Here is a 22,560-nt window from a genome sequence, read left to right on the forward strand (position 1 = left end):
AACTAGAAGGGCTTTCAGGTATGTATGTGCAATGGCAGGCACGCTGTTGCAGGTTTAGATGACAAGCTGCAAAAAACCGCCTTAGCTCATCATAAATATTTGTTCTTGCTACTGCTTACTACTAATGCACCCCTGTACTACGACTAGAGTTGTGTCCTGAAAGTGTCCATATGGGTGCAGCCTCTGTATATTAAGCGTATACTGCTCTGAGCTGCTACCAGCCATGAGTAGGCAGGAGTAAGCTCTGGTCTTGGAATATGCCTGTGGGCTCCCTGTTAAGGCAGTTCTATGGTAAGATGAACAAAAAATACTCATGACTTGCTGTATTTCACTAACAATGTAACTCTGTTGATAATACCTGTATCGCAATGTTATTTGTCTCTTGGAACACCCCCCCCCCCCCAATTCTCCTCTACCTCTCCTCTTAAACTGCTGCATAGCCAAATTGAATAAAAGAGGTGGGTAGAAGAGTACCAGTATGGAACTTATTTTCTAGCCAACAGAGATTTCTCTCCTTTATATAATCTGATTTATTCCTAATTTGAAAATTAATTTAAAGGTTAAGTAGAGGGATAAAGGAAACAGAAGATTTTTGGTTTGTGATTGAAAGATTTACACTCCAGTCTGTCTTTGAGTAACTTTGAATTTCTCTGGTCATTCTAGACCTTTGGCTGAGCTCCATGTACAACAGGCTTGGATTGGCTCTTGGGACATCTGTTAATCTATATATAGGATTCACACACTTGCACATGTAAACAGGTGATCTCCTAAATATATGAAATGGTGTTGGGAACTCCAAGTACTTATTTAAGCCAAAATGAATTCAGGGGTGAACTGAAGTAATCCTTTCTGCCCTCCTCCCTGCCACAAAAATAAGCTGTATTGGAAAAAAAGTGCATTATGTGCTGATTATATCTTGTGCTTAATATGCATGTGTATACATTCATAAATCCCAGGAATTACTTAGTGCCTATTAAAAGTATCCTGAAAATGACCTTTTTCCTATTCTCCACTTTAATCCTCTTGACAGTTGCTAGTTTCTTGCTGTGAAGGGACATAGTGTTTAAAAATAAAAGGTGCATATAATGGGTAGAGAAAAAGGGTAGTGGATGGTAACTGATATAGAAATAAGATATATTTAGAAAATTCATAAGGGAAGCTGAAGTCAGGATGGGAATTTTAAGTCTTTTGATGAAGTCTCTAGTTGTCTGGCTGAGACTGATTTCTAATACATCAGGGAACAGCAGGGAGACTTCTTGAGTGAAAGACCAGTAACGTTTTGCATCACTACTGAAAAAGGGTGAGTAAAGAGTGGCTGATCTGGTATCAGTTCCAGGAAAAAACTATGGAAAATTTGATAAAGAATTAGATGGTATAAGAATAGCAGTATAATCACGCTATTCAGCTTTTCAGTTTGTGAAAACAGGTCTGTTGAAATGCAGTTTTGTTGTTTGGATACATGAAATTTGGTTGCTACAGGTTTTGTCTGAGTGTAATAGACTTTTATAAGGTCTTTAACTTAGTAGTGTGGTATATTTGGTTTTAAAAAGTATCCTTGAATTTAATGAAGTACTGCTTAAGTTGATTAAGAACTGACTGTAATCAAAGTAAGTAGAAAAGCATTTCTAGTTGGGATCAGCCTGGTGTGGTTTGGAAACAAATGTAAGATGGTAACGGTGTGGATGGAACAAAGATGAGTGGAGGCATAAATAATGACGTTAAAAAATGGTTTAGATCATTTAGGCAAATTGAGACAGTTGGGCAAAATGTGCATAAATACATTTTATGCATGTGAGGGCAGAGTTAGGCACCCAAGGAACAAAAAATGCCAGCCACACCTGTGTGGGGGCGTTTTTTGCTGAAAATCCCTAACTCTGGGAGGTGAAAGGTAAATAGTAGGTATAGTTGTAAATGGAAGGGAAAGTAGATGGTCCTAGCAAGTAAATAGCAAGGGGCAAAACGAGCTAACGTACATTGCTAGCTGTGGAAGTGGCAAGACATGAGTAATAATGAGTATCTGCACTAAAAGCTGTGGAGATAGACCTGATGCTATAGGTCTGTGCCTTGCCTGTATACATTTAGTGAGATGTGCTAATTTAGGGTGTGGAAGTGAGTCCCTGAAATGGCTCACTAGTGGAAATAACGCCACATAGAGATTTAATGTGCCGTTACCTAACTGGGCTGAAATCACTTAGTGGCATACTGCTGCTGGAAGGATGAAGTCTCACTCCTTATGTTAGTGTTAGCAAATACCTGGCTATACAGTTGTCCTCTTCAACTCACTAATGAGACAGAAAACTGTTCCCCGTTTTGGTTGGGCTGTGGTCTCTGTCATGTCAGTGAGTCCAGCCACGTCAGGGGAACATGAGAGATGATGTGGGGAGTGAGAGATTTGACTCCATCGCAGCAAGCTGTTAGATCAAGTGCTCGTGTAGATGTGTCATCACCTGTTTTGGGTTTTGATCACCTCAAAACGAATCCAGCAAATGAAGAGCTCTGTGAACAGGCCAGCCATGAGACTGTATTAGCCCTCATGCTAGCACAGAAGTAGGAGTGAGATCGCACGCTGGGTGGGAGGAATCGTCTGGGACTACCACTTCTGTTTGCAGTTTCATGGCCAAAGGGCCTGTTCCTTCCCCTCTGTGTTCCCTCCTCCTCGCTCTGGCTCTTGGCTGATCCCACACAGAATTAGCATGGTGCTCTGTACACCCTCCCTCCCTCTCTCCCTTCCCCGTCCTAAAAAAAAGTAGTTTCCTGCCCAGGATGCATATATTAAGAAATGCTAGTTTGGCTTAAGACAGAGAAGTAACTTGGTTGCACACTATGTACAGAAGTACCTCCACAGGTAGGAAATATATTCTCACTGTCATAAACCTTTCAAAGAAAGGTACATCAAGAGCCAAGGGAAGTGGAAGCTAGACAAATCCAAGTGAAAATTTAAGTGTGCATTTAAGTGAGGGTGATTAGCCGCTGTGCAAACAAACAAGGAAGAGATGGATCTCTTGTTAACTTCATATGAAGGCCAGAACCCTTATTGGAAGATGTGTCTTGGTCAAATGCAAACTGCAAATAGGAGGTTGAAACAAACAGGTAAAATGTGATAATGTGTGTAAGTAGATGAAGTAGTATCTTTTCCTTAAATTTTTTGATCCCTACTTTAGGGAGTGTACAGTATAAATTTGGATATAATGTGTGAAATTAATGTATTGGACAAGAAAAGTCCTCGAGAAAGGAAGCGTAAGGGTTATAATGAGATAGTATAGTTGGACTGTAGAGTAGTTTTGCTGTCTGATGCTTCCAGTATGTTTGTGTGGACTTCTCGTATGTGGACAGTACAATGGACATAAGCTTAACAGAGAAAATGAAATGAAAGCAGGGAAGATGCCATGCCATTAATTCTATAATATTTTGTGTTGAGTGTATACTTAGGAGCTTGGGCTTAATTGCAGACAGGATTCAGTATCTATTGATGTTCACTCAGGTTGTCCTAAATTGATGTGTGTGTGCATATGGACATGTGTGTGCACATGCGCATGTGATTTTTTTTCTTTGGTTTTGTAAGGTTCCTTTTGTATAGAAGCTGTCTTTGACTTTTTAAGAACAATCTCTAGAATATTGCTTTGATGGTGTAGTTTAAAGGGAAACTGCCGTTATAAACTGAATGTTGAAATTATGACTATTCCAGAGATTTGCATTAGGAAAAAAAACCCACTTCATACAGGTAATGCATATGTTCTATTACTCTAAAACAAACAGGAAAAATTCTAGTGATAAGGGATTCCTTTAGCTGTGGAACAAGGACACTTCTAGATATATCCATGATATTTCACTTTCATGAGATGTTTCTGAAGGTGAATTTCTGAGTTGAGGAAGGAAATCAGCCTTGTAATTTACAGTAATGACCAATAATTCTGTCATATCAATTGAATCTACACATGGTAATTAAGAGTTTTCAGGAGTCATTAGCAGCTGGGGTGTCACTTTGTGTTTATTGGAGGACTGTCAGCCGGTGTTTCTCTTTGTTTGTTTTTTAATATTATGGTCTGGAAAGAAGTTGGTGCTCTAGAAAGAATTGAGAAACAAGCCTGGCCTTGCGGATTTTTATCACCCTGCCAAGACCCTGCGCAACTTCCTCTCCCTGTTGCCCGCAGCAGAATACGGAAACCTGACTGCTGAAGGCCACTTCTGCAATTGCAGTGGTGCAGGGGAGCAGGGTGGGAGGGAGGTCTTTTTGTTCTGCTGCTCACTAGCGCCTTGGCATCCAAAGAAGAAAACAAGATGCGTTTGAAAATGTCTCTTCAGTTGTTTCTCACACTGATGGGTTTCCTTCTCTTCCCTCTCTCTGCTGTCGTGCAGTGCTGCAGTTGAAGCTCCAGCAGCGACGCACACGGGAGGAGCTGGTGAGCCAAGGGATCATGCCGCGTAAGTATTACTTAAACTTTGTCTTGGTGTTTTTATGCATGTTTTTGAGTGGAGAATGGTTTCACATACTATTTGAAAGTTCAGATCCTCTGTTGTGGATGAAAAACATCATATATAAGAGCCCCACCCTGTCTCACCCAACTTGGTCCTTCTGAAGCGTTGGTACTCTAGGTAATGGGGCCACGTCTGATACTGAGAAAGAGGGTAATGGCTCCAAGTGTAACTGTACTCCAAGACAATGTTTATATTTGATCACAGTGGAGAGTAGTCTTCTGGAGAACATGCTATGTTAGAAGTGCATTATATGCTTCACCCATGCTGGTAATCACTTTTATAACAGGCTTCCTGCCTTTGCAGTTTCTGTTCTTGTTTGTCAGCTCCCCAGACCTCTGAGGCACTTGTAACTTCGTTCATACAGATTCTATAAACTGAGTGAAAACGGGCAGTGCATACAAGATGTTAACCAACAAGGGTCCATGTTTTATGTTTGTAGCTACGAAACATAGCTAGAAAGAGTCCTATGGGCCAGTCCCCTTCCTGCAGGGGAAGGCAAAATCTGCAGAGCCAGAGAACTTTTACTTGTCTGGGTGGACACATAGGATATACCCTAATACCAAGCTTTAATAAATTCACTGTGAGGTTAGTGTTGGAGAAGATATTTTTTTGTTTTGTTCCCCTCCTTCCCCCCAAAATGCAAAAAGATGTGACAAATAGTTTCATCATGCTTTGGTACCTCTGAACTAGATGACTTATAGGTAACAACCTGAAGCAAAACCAAAGAACAAGTGTTTTATTTTTATGAGGTCATCTCAGTTTCACTTAACAGCTTTAGTAAAAGGCAGTGGATCAGGTATATGTTTCTTCTTTCAAAAACTTTCCTCCTCCCCCATTTCACAAACCTTACTTGAAGACAGTGTAGTAATGAGAAGTTGCTCATTCCTTCTATTTCTGGGGTGCACACTGTAATATGATACAGTGATGTGACTTAGACTTTGCTAAAGGCGTAAGGTTAGGCTGTCAGCTCTCCCTCTGAATGAAGAGAACCTGTCAGCAGTGCTCTGTCAGCTGCAGTGGCTCTCGGGAAGGTAGTGACATGCTCAAGATGTTTTTGGGACCCCTACCTCTATTCTATTACCAGGTCAAAAAGGAAAGATTGTCCTGTCTAGATATAGTACATCACGCCTGTCTTCTTATTTTTACCTGGGGAACTTGTGTATGTGCTTCTACAGAATACACTTATTTGAATTTTGGATGAAAGACTAGTGTCCCAGTCACTGTGCCCTTTTACTAGTGCTTCCCAGAAGAGAATGTTCCTGACTTCTTTGTGGTCTCCTGTTTTAGGTGGATATGTATGCAAATACTGTATTAAGTTATGTTCAGTACTGGCATTCTTCAAAGTGTGGCTGGCTAAACTTGTGATTCTTGAGAGGGGTCTGTTTTACGGGCCCTTTGAAAAGGAGGCCCTTGCAAGTAATTCAAGTAAGGTACCCAGAGTAATTAGTCAGTCTTAAATTTGTTTAAAATATAGCCTAAATAACTAGTCTTTGCAGACTTGTGCCCTTTGTTGCTTCATTTATGTCTCTTACATGTGAGTTTTGTGACAGACCAAAGAAGAATGCTCAATGAAATATCATTGTGAAAATATTGGCGACACATGAAAAGGTCCTTTCTGCAATGGCGGAAAAACACTTTAGCAGATCTGTTGTAAACATGGTTTGAAATTGGGTCCCTCCGAGTCATGATATCATTTACCCATACTTGCCAGCTGGAAATAACCACACATAGGAAAATGTTTAAAAGATTATTTGCCTGGGCCATTTTTAATGAGAAGATCAGATGTGAGATAAATTGTGATACTTAAAGCAAAAGTCCCATTTTTAACCTGAGAAGTACAGAGGATGACTAGGGGCCGTGTTCCTCCTGAAGGCATATCAGAGCCATGACAGCTTTGCTTCTACTTTCAGCAGTTCAGAATAGACATTTTTCTTAGGAATGTGCAGGTATCCTGTGTTCTTTCATCTCTCTGCCCTGTACCCCCGTCTGTGAAAACATTTAGATACTTAATCTTGTTCCTCTGTCATCTACTGCTAAATGTGGCTATACTGGGCCCCATGTCTCCCTCTTGAGTTTGTTAGTCAGGAAGCAAGCCCCACTAAGCCCTTTGCGATGATTTAACAAAAATACAAAAGTGGGAATCCAGAGGATGGTTTGGTGCTGAATGAAGTGAGCTGGAGCACTCTTTCCATGTGAAATGCTGGTTGGCTTCTAGCCTTTATTTTCCATCTGGAGAGCCTTAACGCTCTTGAAAAACTGTGGTAATTGCGGTTGTACCTACATGAGCATTATAGCTTGCATCAGGAAGGTACTTTTGAAGTGAAGCTCCTGATTGCATCTGCCTACTGCACCTTGCTTTGCACCATGAAATGAAGTTGGAGAGTTGGATTAAATTGGGATGAAAGTAAACTGGAAAATGTTCTACCTACAGCTAATATGCATTCAGTCCATGGGACCACACAGCTTGTCTGGCACACCTCCCATTTCACATTCACGTATAGAGTGTGGATGTCAGTTCCTCAGGATCAACTGTTATTCTGTGCAGATTTGGTCTTACTGTGCTCTCCTACACGCTCATTTAGATTAGCCTTTAATACAGATCAGTTCCTGGATCTTGTAGCCAAACAGGCATACAAAAATCTGTGAAACAAGTATGGGAGAAGTAAAAGTTTTTGTTTTACACATTAAAAGCTATCTAGTGTGCAAACTCACTTCGGTACCTTTCATTCTCCTGACTGCAATGTCTTACGTGGTGTTTAGATTCAGCTTGGTGCCCTAAACAAGAAATTGTATTTCAGGCTTCCATCAACACAAGGTTTTTGGACACTAAACCTGAGGAGTGGGAGAAGACACGTTGGTGTCCCATTAAAGTGAGAGTCACACCACTCCTGCTTTGCTTGTTCAGAACAGAGCTGGGAATTGCTTGCTTTGTTCCCATGTGGAATTTTGTTTATATGGTAGAGAGGAAAGGCAAATGTTTCAACATTTTTTTACCAAGTACACTTAATCTCGCTTGAATAACCTTTCCAATCCACCAGACACCTACAGTAGGGCTATGCTTCACTAAAAGTTTAGTGTACTGTAGTAAGAAATAAAGCATTTATAAGCAGTGACAGGATTCAAAATAATTGGGTTTTGTGCTTCATTAATTCTTCTTGCTTTTCTATTATCACTTTGTGTAACCTTTTACTGGTAGCAGGATTCATTAGTTGAAGATTAAAAATCTCAATTGCCCATAGAAAAGAGGTGGGAAGCAAATCTTCATCTGCATCTGACATACCTGTGATTTGTCAGTTTTTACAGTGTTGAATTTAAAGGTAACAGCTATTATAAGGTTTTGGGGAGGAGTATTAAACACCCAGTTTTTCACCCTTGAAAACAATGTTTAAAACATTAGCTAACATGCACCTGAGTAGAAGGACATGTGGAAAATATCTTCAACTAAACCAGCAAAAAATTGTAGGGGAAAGACATTTGGCAAATGTAGCAATAAACTTTTTTGCAAAATATGTTGCGGTTTTTCTGTTTTGCAAGGTTTAAATGCATGCCCATTGTTTTATCCATCGGCATCGGGATCTTTGACTTCTAGCTGCAAACACAAAATACAGGCAAGCATGCAAGGTTGTAATGTGGCAGAATCACGCAGGAAAGGTGGTGTTGTGACCATCAGATTCACTTAAGCAGGCTAAGCAGAAGTAGATAATTTCTGGGAATGTGCCTTGTGTTGCTCTATAGCACTGCTTTGTGAATGTCTGAAAGATGACACAGGCAGCCTTTGAAAAGGGCATCATCTGGACTGAAAACTGGAAGAATGGTGGCTGCAGTAGAGGCAGAGTATTTCCAGGAGCTTCTTTTTCGCTTCAGTGTGTTGGATGTTTGCCAGTTTTTGTGCCCACATCCAACTACTCTGACTGTATGTTTGCGTTCCAGGATGCTGTATATGCAGAATGCATGAATGCATGTAGAATCCAAACAGGATGGAGTTTGTGCTGTTTTTCCAATGTGACTGTTTTTACAGGCGCTGAGGTGTTTCCATGATATAGGTGTGCGTTACCAACACTCTGATGCAGTTTTCTGCTTGGACATGCAGCCTCTTAGTTGTTTGAGCGTATTTTTGGAATACAAGATTTGTGAATCTTGTACCGCTGGGTTTCAGACTCTGCTGAAGGGAGTGTATTTTATCTCCGGACTACATGAGGGGAGTATGCTGTAGTTCAATTGCAACATGTCACGTGATTAGGAATGATTGTAATACAGCAGGCAGTCTAATGATTATAATCTCATTAGGCCACTCATGATCACTAGTTGCATTTTTTTGTAGCCATAATGTTAGTGGAGAAAATTGAATATTTGTTATAAAACTAAAATACAGTATTTGTTTTTTTGGGGGGCTGTGATACAATGCTGAGAATTAATTCTAAAGGAATTGCCATTTACTGGGGACACTTAGTGATTTGAGGATACAGAACACAGGTTACGGTTTGGCATATAGTGTTGATCACGTCTAGGCCAAGCTTATAACTGGTCTCTGCATCCAGCACAGCCACCATCACAAGAAAACAAGGATCTTTGAGATATTGATTTCAGGAAGCTAAGTGCTTGCCACCTGTGAGTTTCTGAAGTTAAACCATGTCTCTAGACTTTAACACCTCAACCCTCAAATTTGGCCATACATCCACAATTGTGTTTATATAAGGTTGCTAAAAATGATATTGCTGCTTCAGCCTTTACCTGATAGTCTAACCACTTCTCAATTTTAAAGTAATTTTGTTGATGAAAATCATGCACTGCAACTTAATTGCATAGCTCTGTATTTAACAGTTTATTTGTATTCATATTTTCTTACTAAGCTGCCAGTTTTAAACCTGAAACTTGTCAATACAGTATATGGGGTGGTAGTTGAAGGAGACCTCTCCTTTGAAGATACAGTCAACTTTTGGTTCCTGTCACAAACAATAGCTACAGCAGAACATATTAAATGTTGTCAGAAAGCAAAAAACATAGCTTTTTTAATTGTTTAACTGTTAACTGTGAAATAGGAGCATCTTTTGATATATGTCAAAGAAAGGAGAGGCAGTAAGCTGTTGGAACATGCACAGTTATCTACATATGCAGTATTCTTCATGGTGGGAAGTGTTCTACAGTCATGCTGATGACTTCAGGTGCAATTCTTAATGTCTCAACAGTATTCTATCTTCTACGTAAAGGCTAGGATAGAAGATGAACTGCTGTGCCTACGTGGACTATTACTGATTCGGAAGTGTTGCAGTGTGGCTACGCAGTCGACATTTCGAGATTGTTGTGTGTTATATTTGAACTGCAGATAAACCATTTGCTTTAACACCCTGAAAGAGCTCTTCCTGCTTTACCTATCTGCTGCGTAACGTGTTCTCATCGTTCTCTCACTGCTTTACCTATCAGGTCTTTGTAGTGACAGTCCCTATAGTTTTTTGAATATATTTATAGTAACAAAACAGAAATACACATTTTTACTTCCCTGCCATCTAGTGTCTACTGTTCTGCCCATTGGTGACTGCTTTGCTTTCACACCTTTTTTCCACAAAACAAGCTGATACTGTACTTTCATTTAGGATAAGGAGTTAAAACAAACATATGGACTGTAAATATCATTACTCCCAGACTTGTTTAATAAAATGTCCAAACCTGTCAAGTCTTTAAGATCTAAAAATAGTAACAACTTTTTTGTAGTACTCCATTTAACCTCTGAAACCTTGCTCTTTCCTGGTTCACTGTGTACAGAATGGGACCTCAAAAAGAGAGGCTGCAGCAAGACTTTTGATATACTCGATGTCATGCTCTGAGAGTAAGGCTGGAACACTAAGCAGGTATCGTAAAACAAACAAAAGCTGTAGAGGGCACTTGCAGCTGTATTTTGTTTGTGGCGTGTAGCACAGAAATCTGTTACTGGTTTTATTTTAATTTGATCATCTACCTGTAACTTGTCTCCCAGGAATTATTTGCTGGTTCTTTGACTTTGATCTCTTCTCTTGAAGCACAATTTCAAAGCCTTGAGGCTTTGTGTGGGGAAGGAATCCGTGCATTTAAGCTAGAGTCTCATTTTCAGGGGCCTAATAACTGTACCTGGTTTGTTTATATTTTTAGATAGCTTTCTGTGTTTGTTTTCCATGTGTTTATCTTTTCTGTGATTAATGAGACATGGTTGGAGTAGGAAAGTTCATTTTGTTAGTAATGGAAATGTGCTGCCTGCCCCTTCTGAAGCTGTAGAAAGAAAAGTCCATTCTCAAGGTTTGATAGGCTGCGTTTAGTCCTTGATCCCTGCAATGATAAAAGATTTAACTCTGCCGGTTGCAAGAGAAACATAATAATTCAGGGGAGTAAAATCTGCTATGTAATAACAGCTTTTTCCCCTTCATGTTCCCACAGTTGTCGTGGGTTCTTTTTTACTCGTTGGCTGGGAATGGTCTCTCCTTTTTCTTCTCATGGCCCCACACCTCCCCGAGTCCGGGTACTCCGTAAAGTTGTCAGAAGAGTTTGCGCAGGGTGATTATCCAGGAAGCAGGCATGAAGTCTGGTCTAGGAATGCATGGATCAAGGGTTTCTCACTAGAAGTTCCTTATCTCCCTTTTCAGTTTGGAGGTGGCATAATCCTAATTGTAATGAAGCTTTGTTTTACATTTTTTATTTTTCAGTTCAGGATTTAGGTAATGTCTTTTGAATGCCAAGAGTTAATGGGGATGGACGCGGCAGGTTATACTATCTGTATTTGCTGTAAATGTTCTTTGACAACAAAGCTGTAGCCATAGTCACCCATAGATCTGATAACTGTTACCATGGGCGGTAATTTCCATTTTGCTCCTAAAGAGGGTGAACTTTCTGAGAAATTACACATATCTGTTAGAGTTTAAAATAAGTCAGTATTGGGCCTTCAAAAATCTTAGCCCTTTCTGTCAATAATTTTGCATGTTTGCTGTGACAAACCTACACTTCAGGCTTTTCACACAGTTGAAATGGATGAGAATCTTACACTTCAGCTGTATGGTAAAGGAGGTACTGCTGTAATAAAGTTATGGACAGTTTTGCTGAGTTGTGGACGTGGGCTCTGGAGAGGTGCCTGATTCAGGCGTTGTAAGTAGCTCAGCTGGTGCGCGGCTCCATGGTGAGCTGAGCTGAGGCATCCCACCTGTATGGATGCTCATGCAACCAGGGCAGGCCCAGTTCAGGGAGCTTGAAAGTGGCTTTTCTGGGGAGCAACAGCTCCATGAGCAAGTATGCTGTGCAGGCTCATGAGTGGTGATGCAGGAGAAGGGGTTGCTCTATGAGGTAGGGTGTCAGGGAGGCAGGACTTAGAATCATAGAATCATTTAGGTTGGAAAAGACCTTTAAGATCATCCAGTCCAACCATTAACCTAACACTACCAAGTCCACTGCTAAACCAATTAAGGGTAGAGTAATAATTAATTTCATGTTTCCTGGCTTGGTGGCTGGAATCATTAAGGTTGGAAAGGACCTCTAAGATCATCAGTCCAACTGTCAACCCAACACCACCATGCCTACTAAACCATGTCCCAAAGTGCCACGTCTACACGTTTTTGGAACACCTCCAGGGACAGTGACTCCACCACCTCTCTGGGCAGCCTGTTCCAATGCTTGACCACTCTTTCTGTGAACAAATTTTTCCTAATATCCAATCTAAACCTCCCCTGATGCAACTTGAGGCCATTTCCTCTCGTCCTATCGCGAACTACTTGGGAGAAGAGACCAGCATCCACCTCGCTCCAACCTCCTTTCAGGTAGTTGTAGAGAGCAATAAGGTCTCCCCTCAGCCTCTTCTTCTCCAGACTAAACAACCCCAGTTCCCTCAGCCACTCCTTGTAAGACTTGTTCTCTAGACCCTTTACCGCCTTTGTTGCCCTTGACTTCTTCAGCTCTGGCTTCCACAGCAGCCTGAGCCTCACCAAACAATCCAGCTAACATGGCCTTTATTTGGCTGCTGTCTTCTGTGCCCTATCTCTATTGATTGGAATAGCTCAGTAATAGGGAAGACTCTGTAAAGCCATAGCACTGTAACGGTAATGGCATGCTTTGGCAGTGCTGGCAACAGTAATAAAGTGGGGAAGAACCTTTCTCCAGCCTTTCTTCAGTTCGAGTCTAGAAACACTCGTAATTCTTTAATAACAATGACATTGTGCTTGAAGGGTGTCACTGAAGGGCAAAGCTGCATTTGTTTGGGTGCCAGAGATGTGTTTCTCACCTTCATAAAAATATTTGGATTGTTTTTTTTAGGTAATTTTGAATTTTCTGAGTTTATCTGTTTTGGGGTTTGAATAATCACAATTTACCAGTTGTGGCTTCTTTTCTTATCCTTAATTTGATACTGAGATCTTAGCCTTAATCCAAGGGGTTTTACCAATGCCAGGGGTATGAAATCAGCAAGAATTCTCAAGTATGATCAGGTCTGTGTACCGAATGTGAAACTCCCTGGAGCTGCATAAGGAGAAATGGGTGCTGATGGAGATCTCTTTTCTATCACCTGTGTATTCCCCACCCCCTTTTCATATTTCTACAGCATGCTGCTCTTTGATACTGCCCCACTAGCAGGATGACGGCTCCTTCTGTGCATGTGACCCAGTTTTTTAATACTGTTTTCTTCTATGCTATGAGAAATGCTTTTTGGAAGTGGGGTGAAGATGAAGGGAGAAAGAAAGTGCCAACTGCCTTGATCTGTGGTTCAAGTTTTGTGTCGTTTACCAGATGCTACGCACTGAATGCTATGGAGTGGGAGCCCCACCCTGAACCGACAAAGGAAGTCATCGAACCTATTTGCAGAACTTTATCTTACAGAAGCATAGTAAACAAGAGAAACTAGAATTTGGTTCAGAGCAGAGGTGAATAGCTGCAGGAGAAGGCCTTCTGCCTTTCTGAATTAAGTCAGCATGTCTGAAGTTGAGTTTGGATGTGACACGAGCTTCTCTTTTTGTCATAGAAGAGTTTACCTTTCCCTCAGGAACTGATCTAACTGAAGAGCAAAATACTTGAATCAGTAGTCTTTCTACAAGCATTGCATGTTGTCTGACGAACCGATTTGCAGTTCAAATATCACCTTGTTGTCTGTGATGAGGTAGATATTGTGCTGTCTCTTCGCTGTCAGCCTACACATCTGATAGCCTCCAGTAGTGATCTTACCAACTGCGGAAGGTTTTGCATCCTCTCCTCCCCCCTAGGCGCTTAAGCTATGAGGGCCTGTAAAGACCCTTTTGCCTGCCATTCTTCCCTTTATTTGGTTCCTTGCAAACCTTGGTGTCTTCTGTCGGCTGCAAAGGCAGGGTGTACAAATACTTTGACCTCTTTTTCTCAGCAGTTGGGTCAGTCCCCTTCCCCTGCTATGTTTCGTTCTTAGAGTGACTGAATTTGGTTCTGATTCCACTTATTTCTCACACTAGGTAACAGGAACTTGAAGATCTGCATATGACGCTCTTTGAAAGCTTTGCAAGGCTAAAATTTGCCTTTGTATGCTGCAGGGTGAACCCTGAACAGAAAACGTTTGAAGCATTTTGTCTGGCTTTTTGTCTCTGCTGTTACATTCAAGATTTGGGTTTGATTCCTGAGCCTTGATTCCGTCTGTTTATAGCAGCACCAGTTTGATGCTTTGCAGCAGTATCTCCCTTAATTCATGCATTGTCATCTTCAAAACATGTTTTGGACTGAGGGACCACTGAATTCATGCATTGCAGTTTTGGACCCTGTTTCATAGGAATTAGTACATTGCTTTGAAGTGAAGATTAGCAACTTCCATCCCTGTGCTTTGTGTGGAAAGGTGTGGATCATCATAGATGGTCCTCTGTGCTGCTGCTGCTTAACTCTGGGAGGTCAGATGGAAGGACCGTAGTTGCAATGTACAGCTGCAAACATTTTTGAAGCAGGGTGGAGGCACAAAACAGTTGCATCATTGATCTCCAGGGAGATTTCTCACGGTAGCTAAGGGTGTGACCGCAAAAGATACTAATGCTTCAGGAATTCTAGTGATGAAGCATCAAAATGCTCCACAATAAGTAGCAGAGAGACTAAAAAACTAGGATGTATGTGGTAGGAATTTAATGAAATCCTTGCTAGCCAACCCATCTGTGGTAGGAAAATCATGTCCTGCTGTCAGTCATCTAAAGGTGAGGGGTATCAAGCTTGTCCTTATAACAGTAGATGTTGCAAATTGCCAGGTGGTTGTCTGAGTGGGACAAAAGTGTTTGCAACTCAGTGAGGGGCACCTGCTGGACTGTGCTGGCCCCAACCCTCTTGGTGATGCTATTGTCCCTTCTATTCTTTCATTAAACCATTTTTAGTGCCACTTTTTAACATCAGGCTGTTTTCCTAAGGTGGATGGGGCAGTCTGCAGACATGGGGGCTGTGGTTCAGCAGCATGGGGGGCTCCTGCTGCAGAGCTGGCTTTAAACCCAGCCTCTCGTTTCTGACTTTGTCTGGCAGGGCAGTGTTTGCTCAGTTTTGCTGACGCTATTATTTGTGGAGCTGTGCTGTAAACCAGCATACCAGTCCAGGTTAAAATAACTCTTTCAAAACAACTATGATCTGAGTCCACAAACGGTTCTGTCAGCATAAGTGAGGACTAACATGCTTTGTCCCAGGCCTAGGTACACAAACAAGGGCAGAAAGTGTAACTGCAATTTATCGAGGATGAAAATACCACGCACGTTATCATGTAGAAACAAAATCAGAAGGGCAAGCAAAAGGTATACCTAACTGAAATTGGGCATTGCACAAGTTACTTCTGCATTCTCAGATATCCCAGTAGCAGAGAAGTGTCAAGGAATTTTTTTCTGCATACAGTAGAAAACAAAAACTCTCCACAGCTACTACTGTTGTAGTTTTGGCAAGTTTTTTTTTATTCTGGCAGCACTCTATTCTCATCAGGGGCTCACCCAAAGTTTTGCTAGCAAAGCTAGTGACGCTGGCCATGCAGTTAGACAGATGAAGGATTTAAACCGAGTTAACTAGTACCTCTTTTTGGGGAGGGACAAGTGCCATGGGGAAGTGCTGGAGGTACTTTATGGTGACAGTTCCCTAGCACAGCTCCCTGCGCGGCATGAGTACAGTTGGACTGTCGATGGTGAGGCAGAAATGAGTGGGGCATGGGGGAGGGGGAAGAAGAAGTCATTACTTAAGCTGGACCTACCACCAGACTAAGCATTTGTTGAACTGCCTCCTGGGGAAGTCAGGATGTTAAATGTCTTTTTGCAGTTTCTGGGTCTAGTAATGTGCTTGACACAGGCTTGCCTGACGTTTTTATAAGCAAGCTGGGACAACTCAAAGCTGCGTGTGCAACTGGTGAGAGAGCAGTTTTGGAATAAAGGCTTGGTGTCAGACTGGGAGAATGTGTGAGCAGGGCTTTGGAGGGAGGAGGGAGGAGGTCCATGTCTGATACTATTTGGTATTTTCAGTAATTTGATGTAAACAAGGGAATAGTGTGCATATTTATAAGCTTGCAGGTTAGTAGGTTGGGAGGAGGACAGGATTTGGACTCACAATATTTGGAGAAGCTGAGAAATAGGGACAAAACCAAAGAAAAATGCAGTTTCTACATTTTGGTATGTGTACTCAGTGGCATGAATTGAGGATGGAGAATGGCTGGCTATATTGCAGTTCTGCGGAAGAGGATTGGAGACCTTTCATGGTTTGTGAGCCAAGCACAAGTGAACATGTTATGCATTTTAGGTACACAAAAAAGGCAAACTGGCTGGGACATATAACTGAGAAATGTAATTTAATAATCATTTAGCTCTATAAAAGCTGATAAAGCCTAGGCTGGAATATGTACCCAATTTTGGACACTATACTTCAAGAAAAATGCAGATCAAATGGAAGGAGTCCAAAAGAGAGTAGAAAAGCAAAGGTCTGGGAAATGTTATCTATAATGGAAGATTGAAACAACTGGCTTTGGTCATTTTATATAGCAGAAGACTGTAGGAAAACCAAAGTTTTAAAATATATAGGGATAGATGCAAAGTGGAAAATAATAAATTGTTCTCTGTAACAATTGCAGGTAAGGCAAGGAATAATGAGTATGAATTGTAGGAAGGGAAATACGAATTAGACATTTGGAAAGGTTTTTAAATAGTAAGGAGATCTATGCACTGGGATCATTTCTCTGCAATAATATTGCATTTTTTCATGGTAGGTCTTCAAGAACAGGTTAGACAAACTACTGTAAGGAATAGTTTAGTGTATTTTGTCCAGCCTGAGCAGTCAGAAAGGATTAGGTGATGGGAGTTTTCTCATCCTTATTTTCTGTGGTTATATCCACTGCTTCAGGTACCAAGGGCTGTGGACATGAATCCTGAGTCAGTGATAGAAGTCTTGGCCCATGCCTACCTGGTTACCACTGCTTCTGCTTTGCCAGCTAAGCCACTCATTTGCGTACACCATCAGAATGAGCCAGAACAGCTGATATGGCTAAGAACAGTAGAGCTTTGTGAATATGGGTAATTTTGAGTGGAATGGGTAAAGCAGCACTCGGGTGAGCTAACCAGCAGGGTACAGAGGACAGGAATAGTTTTGTAGGGATCAGTGCCAAGTGGCTGGGAAGGGCAGTGGTGGGAACTGGAAGAGGGACATATCTTCATTGTGGGTCTCCAGTAGAGCTTAACGCAGAGCCTTACTGCTTCAGAGTTCTTCATAGGATTTTTCTTTTTTTCCATTTGCTATAGTAAAGTTAACAGAGTTGCTCCACAGCTCTGGGATATGTAGTCACTTCAAAGCCAGAAAAATGTGCTTAGTTGACTTTGAATGGAGTATAATTTTACAATAGACACCCTCTTCTGACATGTCAGCCCCATCCTAGATTGCTGAGGGAAGCAGTGAAGGATTGGTGCCCTCTTGACATTTTCAGAGGTTGAATACGAAGTCCTCTGTCATGTTGCCAGCCCAGAGAGCTACAACCCGGTGCTTGTTTCCAGAGGACTAGTCATGAGAGACTGAAATTGTTCTTTACAAGATTCTTCCTGTAGCAGTTTTGCATTACTGACTATTTAATGTGTATGTGAATTGGGGGAGGGTTCTTTTTTTTTTTACTTGGGGATTCTTTTCTTCTTGCTTTTTTCTTCTCTATGCAAGAGTTTTCTTGGACTACCTGTGAAATCAGCTGAACGTCTGCAGTTGACTTTCCTGACCATTTGCTATGGTCAGGGAAATGTCACTTAAAGTTCATGTGCTGCCTCTTACTAATGGCAGAGGTAGGCAGGAAGGGGAGAGTAAAGAATTACTGCCGTGCCTTCACATTCTGGTGGTAGAGAGCTTTTGAAGACTCAAGATGAGGTCTGCTTCGCTTGTCTCCAGGGTAGATTTTTTAACCAATTTATATATTGCATGGTATCTTTGCCCAAGAGTACCTGAACTTTTATTTCACTTTTTTGTGATATGCATACAATGAAAGAAATGTGTGTTTAAGTTCAAGCACGTGATTATTCACAAGCGGTTCATGCAGCTTGAAAAGAGTATTTCACAATATTATCTGTTGCTTACTCTTCATTGAAGTGTGGTGGTCAGGCTGCCCAGAAGGTGTCTCAGCTAGCCAGTGAAGTTTTTTGTAGTATTTTTGCAGTTATTGCAAAACCATATTCTACCCTTACTTTGGTTTATCCCAAAGTGCAATCAGTGCACTCCCGTTTCACAGCTTGCATAACTTTCTCTGGTGATTTCTCTCCATAGCAGATTGTACCAAACTGTCTTTAATCTGAACAGGAACTATTTGTCCCATCGTTGTAGGGGTATGTATACTGACTTGCTATGGTTAGTTCTCAATTATTGTTAATTTATTCTCCAAATTATTCTTCATTCACTTCTGTAGTCTGAATCCCATCTATGATGCCCTGGTGTGTTCAGAATTCCTGGCATATGGACTAAATTCTAGTTTTTACCCCATTGATGTGAACCTAGAGGGACTCTGTCTATATTTTGAGGAACGTGTGTCTTTCTGAACACTTTGTCTTTGGCTACCCTGTTTTATTCTGTAGGAAGGAGTTTAGAAGTCTACACATGCATTAGAAGTAGTTTCTTACATTGCTTTTACGCAAGGGCTTTTATTTTTTAATAGTCTTTTGTGATTTCATTATGAAGTTACATTTGAGAAATATTTAATCATTGGTCTTAAGTGAAAAATAATACGAGTAGACTATATTTCATAGGACCTAGAGGCAATACTTTGGAGTTATTAACTGTACAAATTTAGATTTCTGTCTTCAAAAGACTTGCAACTTATCTTTAAAGCTGAAGTTTTTTAACTTTGCTGTTTAGCTTGATGGTAAATTAGAAACTTCAGGCAGTTTTAAATATGAGTATTTCAGAAATATGAAAAGAAATTACTGTGTTCCCTTCAGCTAGTTCTGAATACAAGCCACAATGTGATTGTTTTAAAGAACAAGCTACTTGCGGATTCAGGAAAACCGTGAGGAGCTAGTGACACTTACCGTTGCTGAGTTAGAACTAATGTCACCCTCTTTCTCTGGTTTTACTGTGGGACGTGAGCTTTGTGTGCTCCAGAGGAGCCAGGCAGAGTGAGAGATTCCTCCAGGGTTAGTGTGGTCCTGGACAGCAGAGGATCAGTTTCTTAAAACATGATCCATTTTGGCTCTGGTTTTATACTGGGCCCAAGGGGGCGAGGAGGTCTGTTATATGGAGAGGTGCTGTTAATTCCTCAAGTCTTGGTTTTCTGTCAACAGACAGATGTACTTTCCTGTCCAAGTGTTCCTGTTTTCATGATAGTTTCTCTTACATGGAGCAATATATACGTCCTGTGGACCTGCAGAAGTTGTAACCAGCCCTTGCATGTACACAAAACACAGGTGCAGATTAAGGAAAGACTTGCAGCTTCCTTTGACATTCAAAGGTGGTGAAGAGGATTTACAGTTCATTAGGATCCTCCCCCATCCTTCCAACCACTTCATGTATCTCTTCAATGTTTCAGTGCCATTCCCCTACTTCAGGGTCCTGGACACTTTATTCCATGTTGAAGCTTGTAAAAGGCATTTGTTGGGGGTGCTGGTTTTGACTCATGCTCTTGGACCCAACTTTGTGAGCAATGGTTAGTTCAACTAGAAGTGTAGCCCATAGTGTTTTCCTCAGTAGCCCACAAAAAGTCCAGGTCAGCTCCTGTAGCTCCTCTTCTGTCAAATGGAGTATGTCAATTCGCATCGCTTTATACCAGCTGGAGATCTGCTCCAGTGTGTTGAAAAATGCAGGAGGCAGTTGCTGCAGTGTATTTGTTAACTTAGTTGGCCTGAAGGGACATGCAGTGAGAGAACTTCCATCATTCTAATTCATTCTCTACATGTTTTTCTCTCAACAGCTCTGAAAAGTCCAGCTGCATTTCATGAACAAAGAAGGAGTTTGGAGCGGGCCAGGGTAAGGTGCAATACACTCTTTAATGTTTTGGGGAAGTCAGGAGTAGTACGTCTTCTGTTCTGGGCATCCTGTAGATGTTAATGAGATGCAGAAGGAAATTGTTCATATTCTGGATGCATTACAGTGCTGTGCAGCCAGAGATGTGTTGGATGGGGGTGTGCTTTAGCTTCTGTGTGGTGGTGGTTAACCCTGAGTGAACTAGTTGTGCCTAAAACCCATTGAATATGGTGCCTGGATTTCCCCTGGAGTCTTCTTTCTGGAAGTCACTGATAGTCTTCTTCCCCGCTGCCATATACTTTACATTTTTATTTTTATGGTGTCTGTTTTGCCCTTAAATGCTCCTATCATGTGGAACTCAATTCCACCTTTGAGGAAGGTGTATGGTTTCTCTGTTACCTGCACGTGCACTTGTTTATCTAGGACATTAGAAACTGAAAATTTAGTAGAGAGGATCCCCCCCTGAATTTTGTAACTCTGAAATCACACAGACTTATGGCTCTGTAGAAAGAGGAAGCCAGGCGTCACACTTCATGCTGCACCTTTGCTAGCTGGGGGGTTTCTTGTTGATTTCTGTTCCTCAAAAGGCCTCTGGGGATAGTTGTTTTTTTCTGATTAGCCTAGAGGGGAATAAAACCTGTTATGACTGCTGGGCTAAGTTTTGTTTTAAAAGTGAAAGCAACATAAGTGAAAAAATAACAGCTATGATTAAAACCTGTAAGGCAGTTTTAGCACTTCAAACTCTCTGGAAGGATTGGAACAGTGGACTTTGCATTAAGACCAGTGTCCCAAAGGCTTTTGCTTCTTCCTCATCTTCTTTCCTAAAACCTTCTTATTAAGTTAGTATTTTGGTGTTGGCAACTGAGCAAGTATGGTGCAGTTTTCTGATTGACTTTTAATATTTATTTTCTCTGAAGGCCCATTTTGATGGCCAGTACTTACCAGTCTGTTACCCACTGCTCCCAGATTCCTGTCTGGCTATGTAAAGGGTGACGTGCTCAGCCTGGACAGGGTCATCTCTGTACATTGCTCTGTAGTGCATTCTCCAAAGACAGAGCTAAAAGCAGTTCTAGAAATTAAATGGTCTTGTCATAGCATTTAGATTCTGCCTGCCAAGGGAGTGCATGGGGTCTTTAGCTTAACAAATAACGTATCTTTAGACAAATAAAAGATTGTGTTCAAACCACAAGTCAGCCCCGAATGCCGGCAGTATATGAAAGTATTTGCTGTGAATAATGGAACCAGTGCATCTGTCTTTAATGTAAAAAGAAATGTCTTGAATTGCACCCTGACACAAGTTAGTGGTGTTGCATAAAAGGGGAAAAGAGGGCTTCAGCTCTTGAGGAAGTCCTTTCCAGTTTCTGTTCTTCCGGGCATCAGTGCACTCCTACACTGAGGCTATGTACGGTAGAAGGTCATCTTTAGAATAAGCTCATTCTCTGGGTGCTCTGGGACAGAAGATATGCCCCTTCTCTGTTCTGTGTTTATTTAGATCTCAGTAACAACTAAAGATGGTTGTTTCTCTTGTTTGTGCTGTCCAAGATTACCTCGTGCCTGTGTCTGATCAACTGAAATTGGTTCTTGCTTGTCTATTTTTGCTGTAGACAGAGGACTATCTGAAACGGAAAATCCGATCCCGGCCAGAGAGATCAGAGCTGGTTAGGATGCACATTCTGGAAGGTATGGCACATGCTAAACAGGAAAACATCAACAATAAACTTTATCGTAATAACTTATTTAACAGCTTTCTATTTTGCCTCTGACCCCCGAGTCTTTCTTTCAGATGGGAACAGGCAGAAGATCATGCTTGTTGCATGATTTCTTGGGAGGGATTCAACTCTGCTTGCATGGAGATTCGCAGAAGAATCTGTTGTGTGAACTCAAAATTGTGCAGTTTTGTGTAGCTGAGCAACAATGAAATGCAATGACTGTGGATTGCTCTTCTGCTAAGGGAAGACACTGTAAAATATCCAAGAGGGAGTGAGGCAGATTTGATCTAATTAGTAAGCGTCTCAGTTTCAGAGAGGGAGTACTATGCTGCTGTTGAGTACCACATCTTTGGACACAATTGAAAAGGAAAAAATGAATAAGAATTGGTGATGTCAGTTTGAGAATAGTGAATTTGTCCTATTCTGGAATCACAAGGGCTACTTTAGTTATCTTTATAACTTAAATATACATAATATCTGTAATATCTTTATAGTGCATAGTTATCTATTGTTATCTGCAACTGTTTTTCTGTACAGTTATCTACTGTTATCTACAGTTACCTTTCTGAACAGAAGTAAAATACTGCTGAAGTGCATAGGTTGACCATTGCTGGATTGATGCCATTTTATTTACTTTCCCCTGAACAGAGACCTCAGCTGAACCCTCCTTGCAGGCAAAGCAGCTGAAGCTAAAGAGAGCCAGACTAGCAGATGACCTCAATGAGAAGATAGCGCAGAGGCCAGGTCCCATGGAGCTGGTGGAGAAGAACATCTTGCCTGTGGAATCAAGCCTGAAGGAAGCCATTATAGGTAAGGCCAGAGGAGGATCTGTATTGAGGCCCTTTCCCATAGGCGGCTGTGATTTCCTATCAATTCACCTGCCTGTCCAAGGGAGTGCAATCCCATGGTTGGTCTTGTTTTCCTGTCTCAGAATCACAGCCTTTCAGCCCCAAGGATTCTGAAAAGCAGAATTCCTTCTGGCCCAGACAGT

At 41.3% G+C, this 22,560-nt stretch overlaps 1 protein-coding gene across 1 annotated transcript in view; it reads left to right on the forward strand.

The window, feature by feature from the left end:
- The window catches only part of MRTFA (myocardin related transcription factor A), a 97,747-nt gene that overhangs the window by 65,099 nt on the left and 10,088 nt on the right, over positions 1–22,560 (forward strand). Inside the window, exons 4-7 of the mRNA XM_075727990.1 lie at positions 4,357–4,422; positions 19,808–19,863; positions 21,465–21,540; positions 22,218–22,379. Of these exons, the coding sequence (XP_075584105.1) occupies positions 4,357–4,422; positions 19,808–19,863; positions 21,465–21,540; positions 22,218–22,379 (360 nt within the window). The remainder of the gene's footprint in view (positions 1–4,356; positions 4,423–19,807; positions 19,864–21,464; positions 21,541–22,217; positions 22,380–22,560) is intronic.

Source organism: Pelecanus crispus, chromosome 1 (assembly GCF_030463565.1).
Source record: "Pelecanus crispus isolate bPelCri1 chromosome 1, bPelCri1.pri, whole genome shotgun sequence".
Taxonomy (NCBI): Eukaryota; Metazoa; Chordata; class Aves; order Pelecaniformes; family Pelecanidae; genus Pelecanus; species Pelecanus crispus.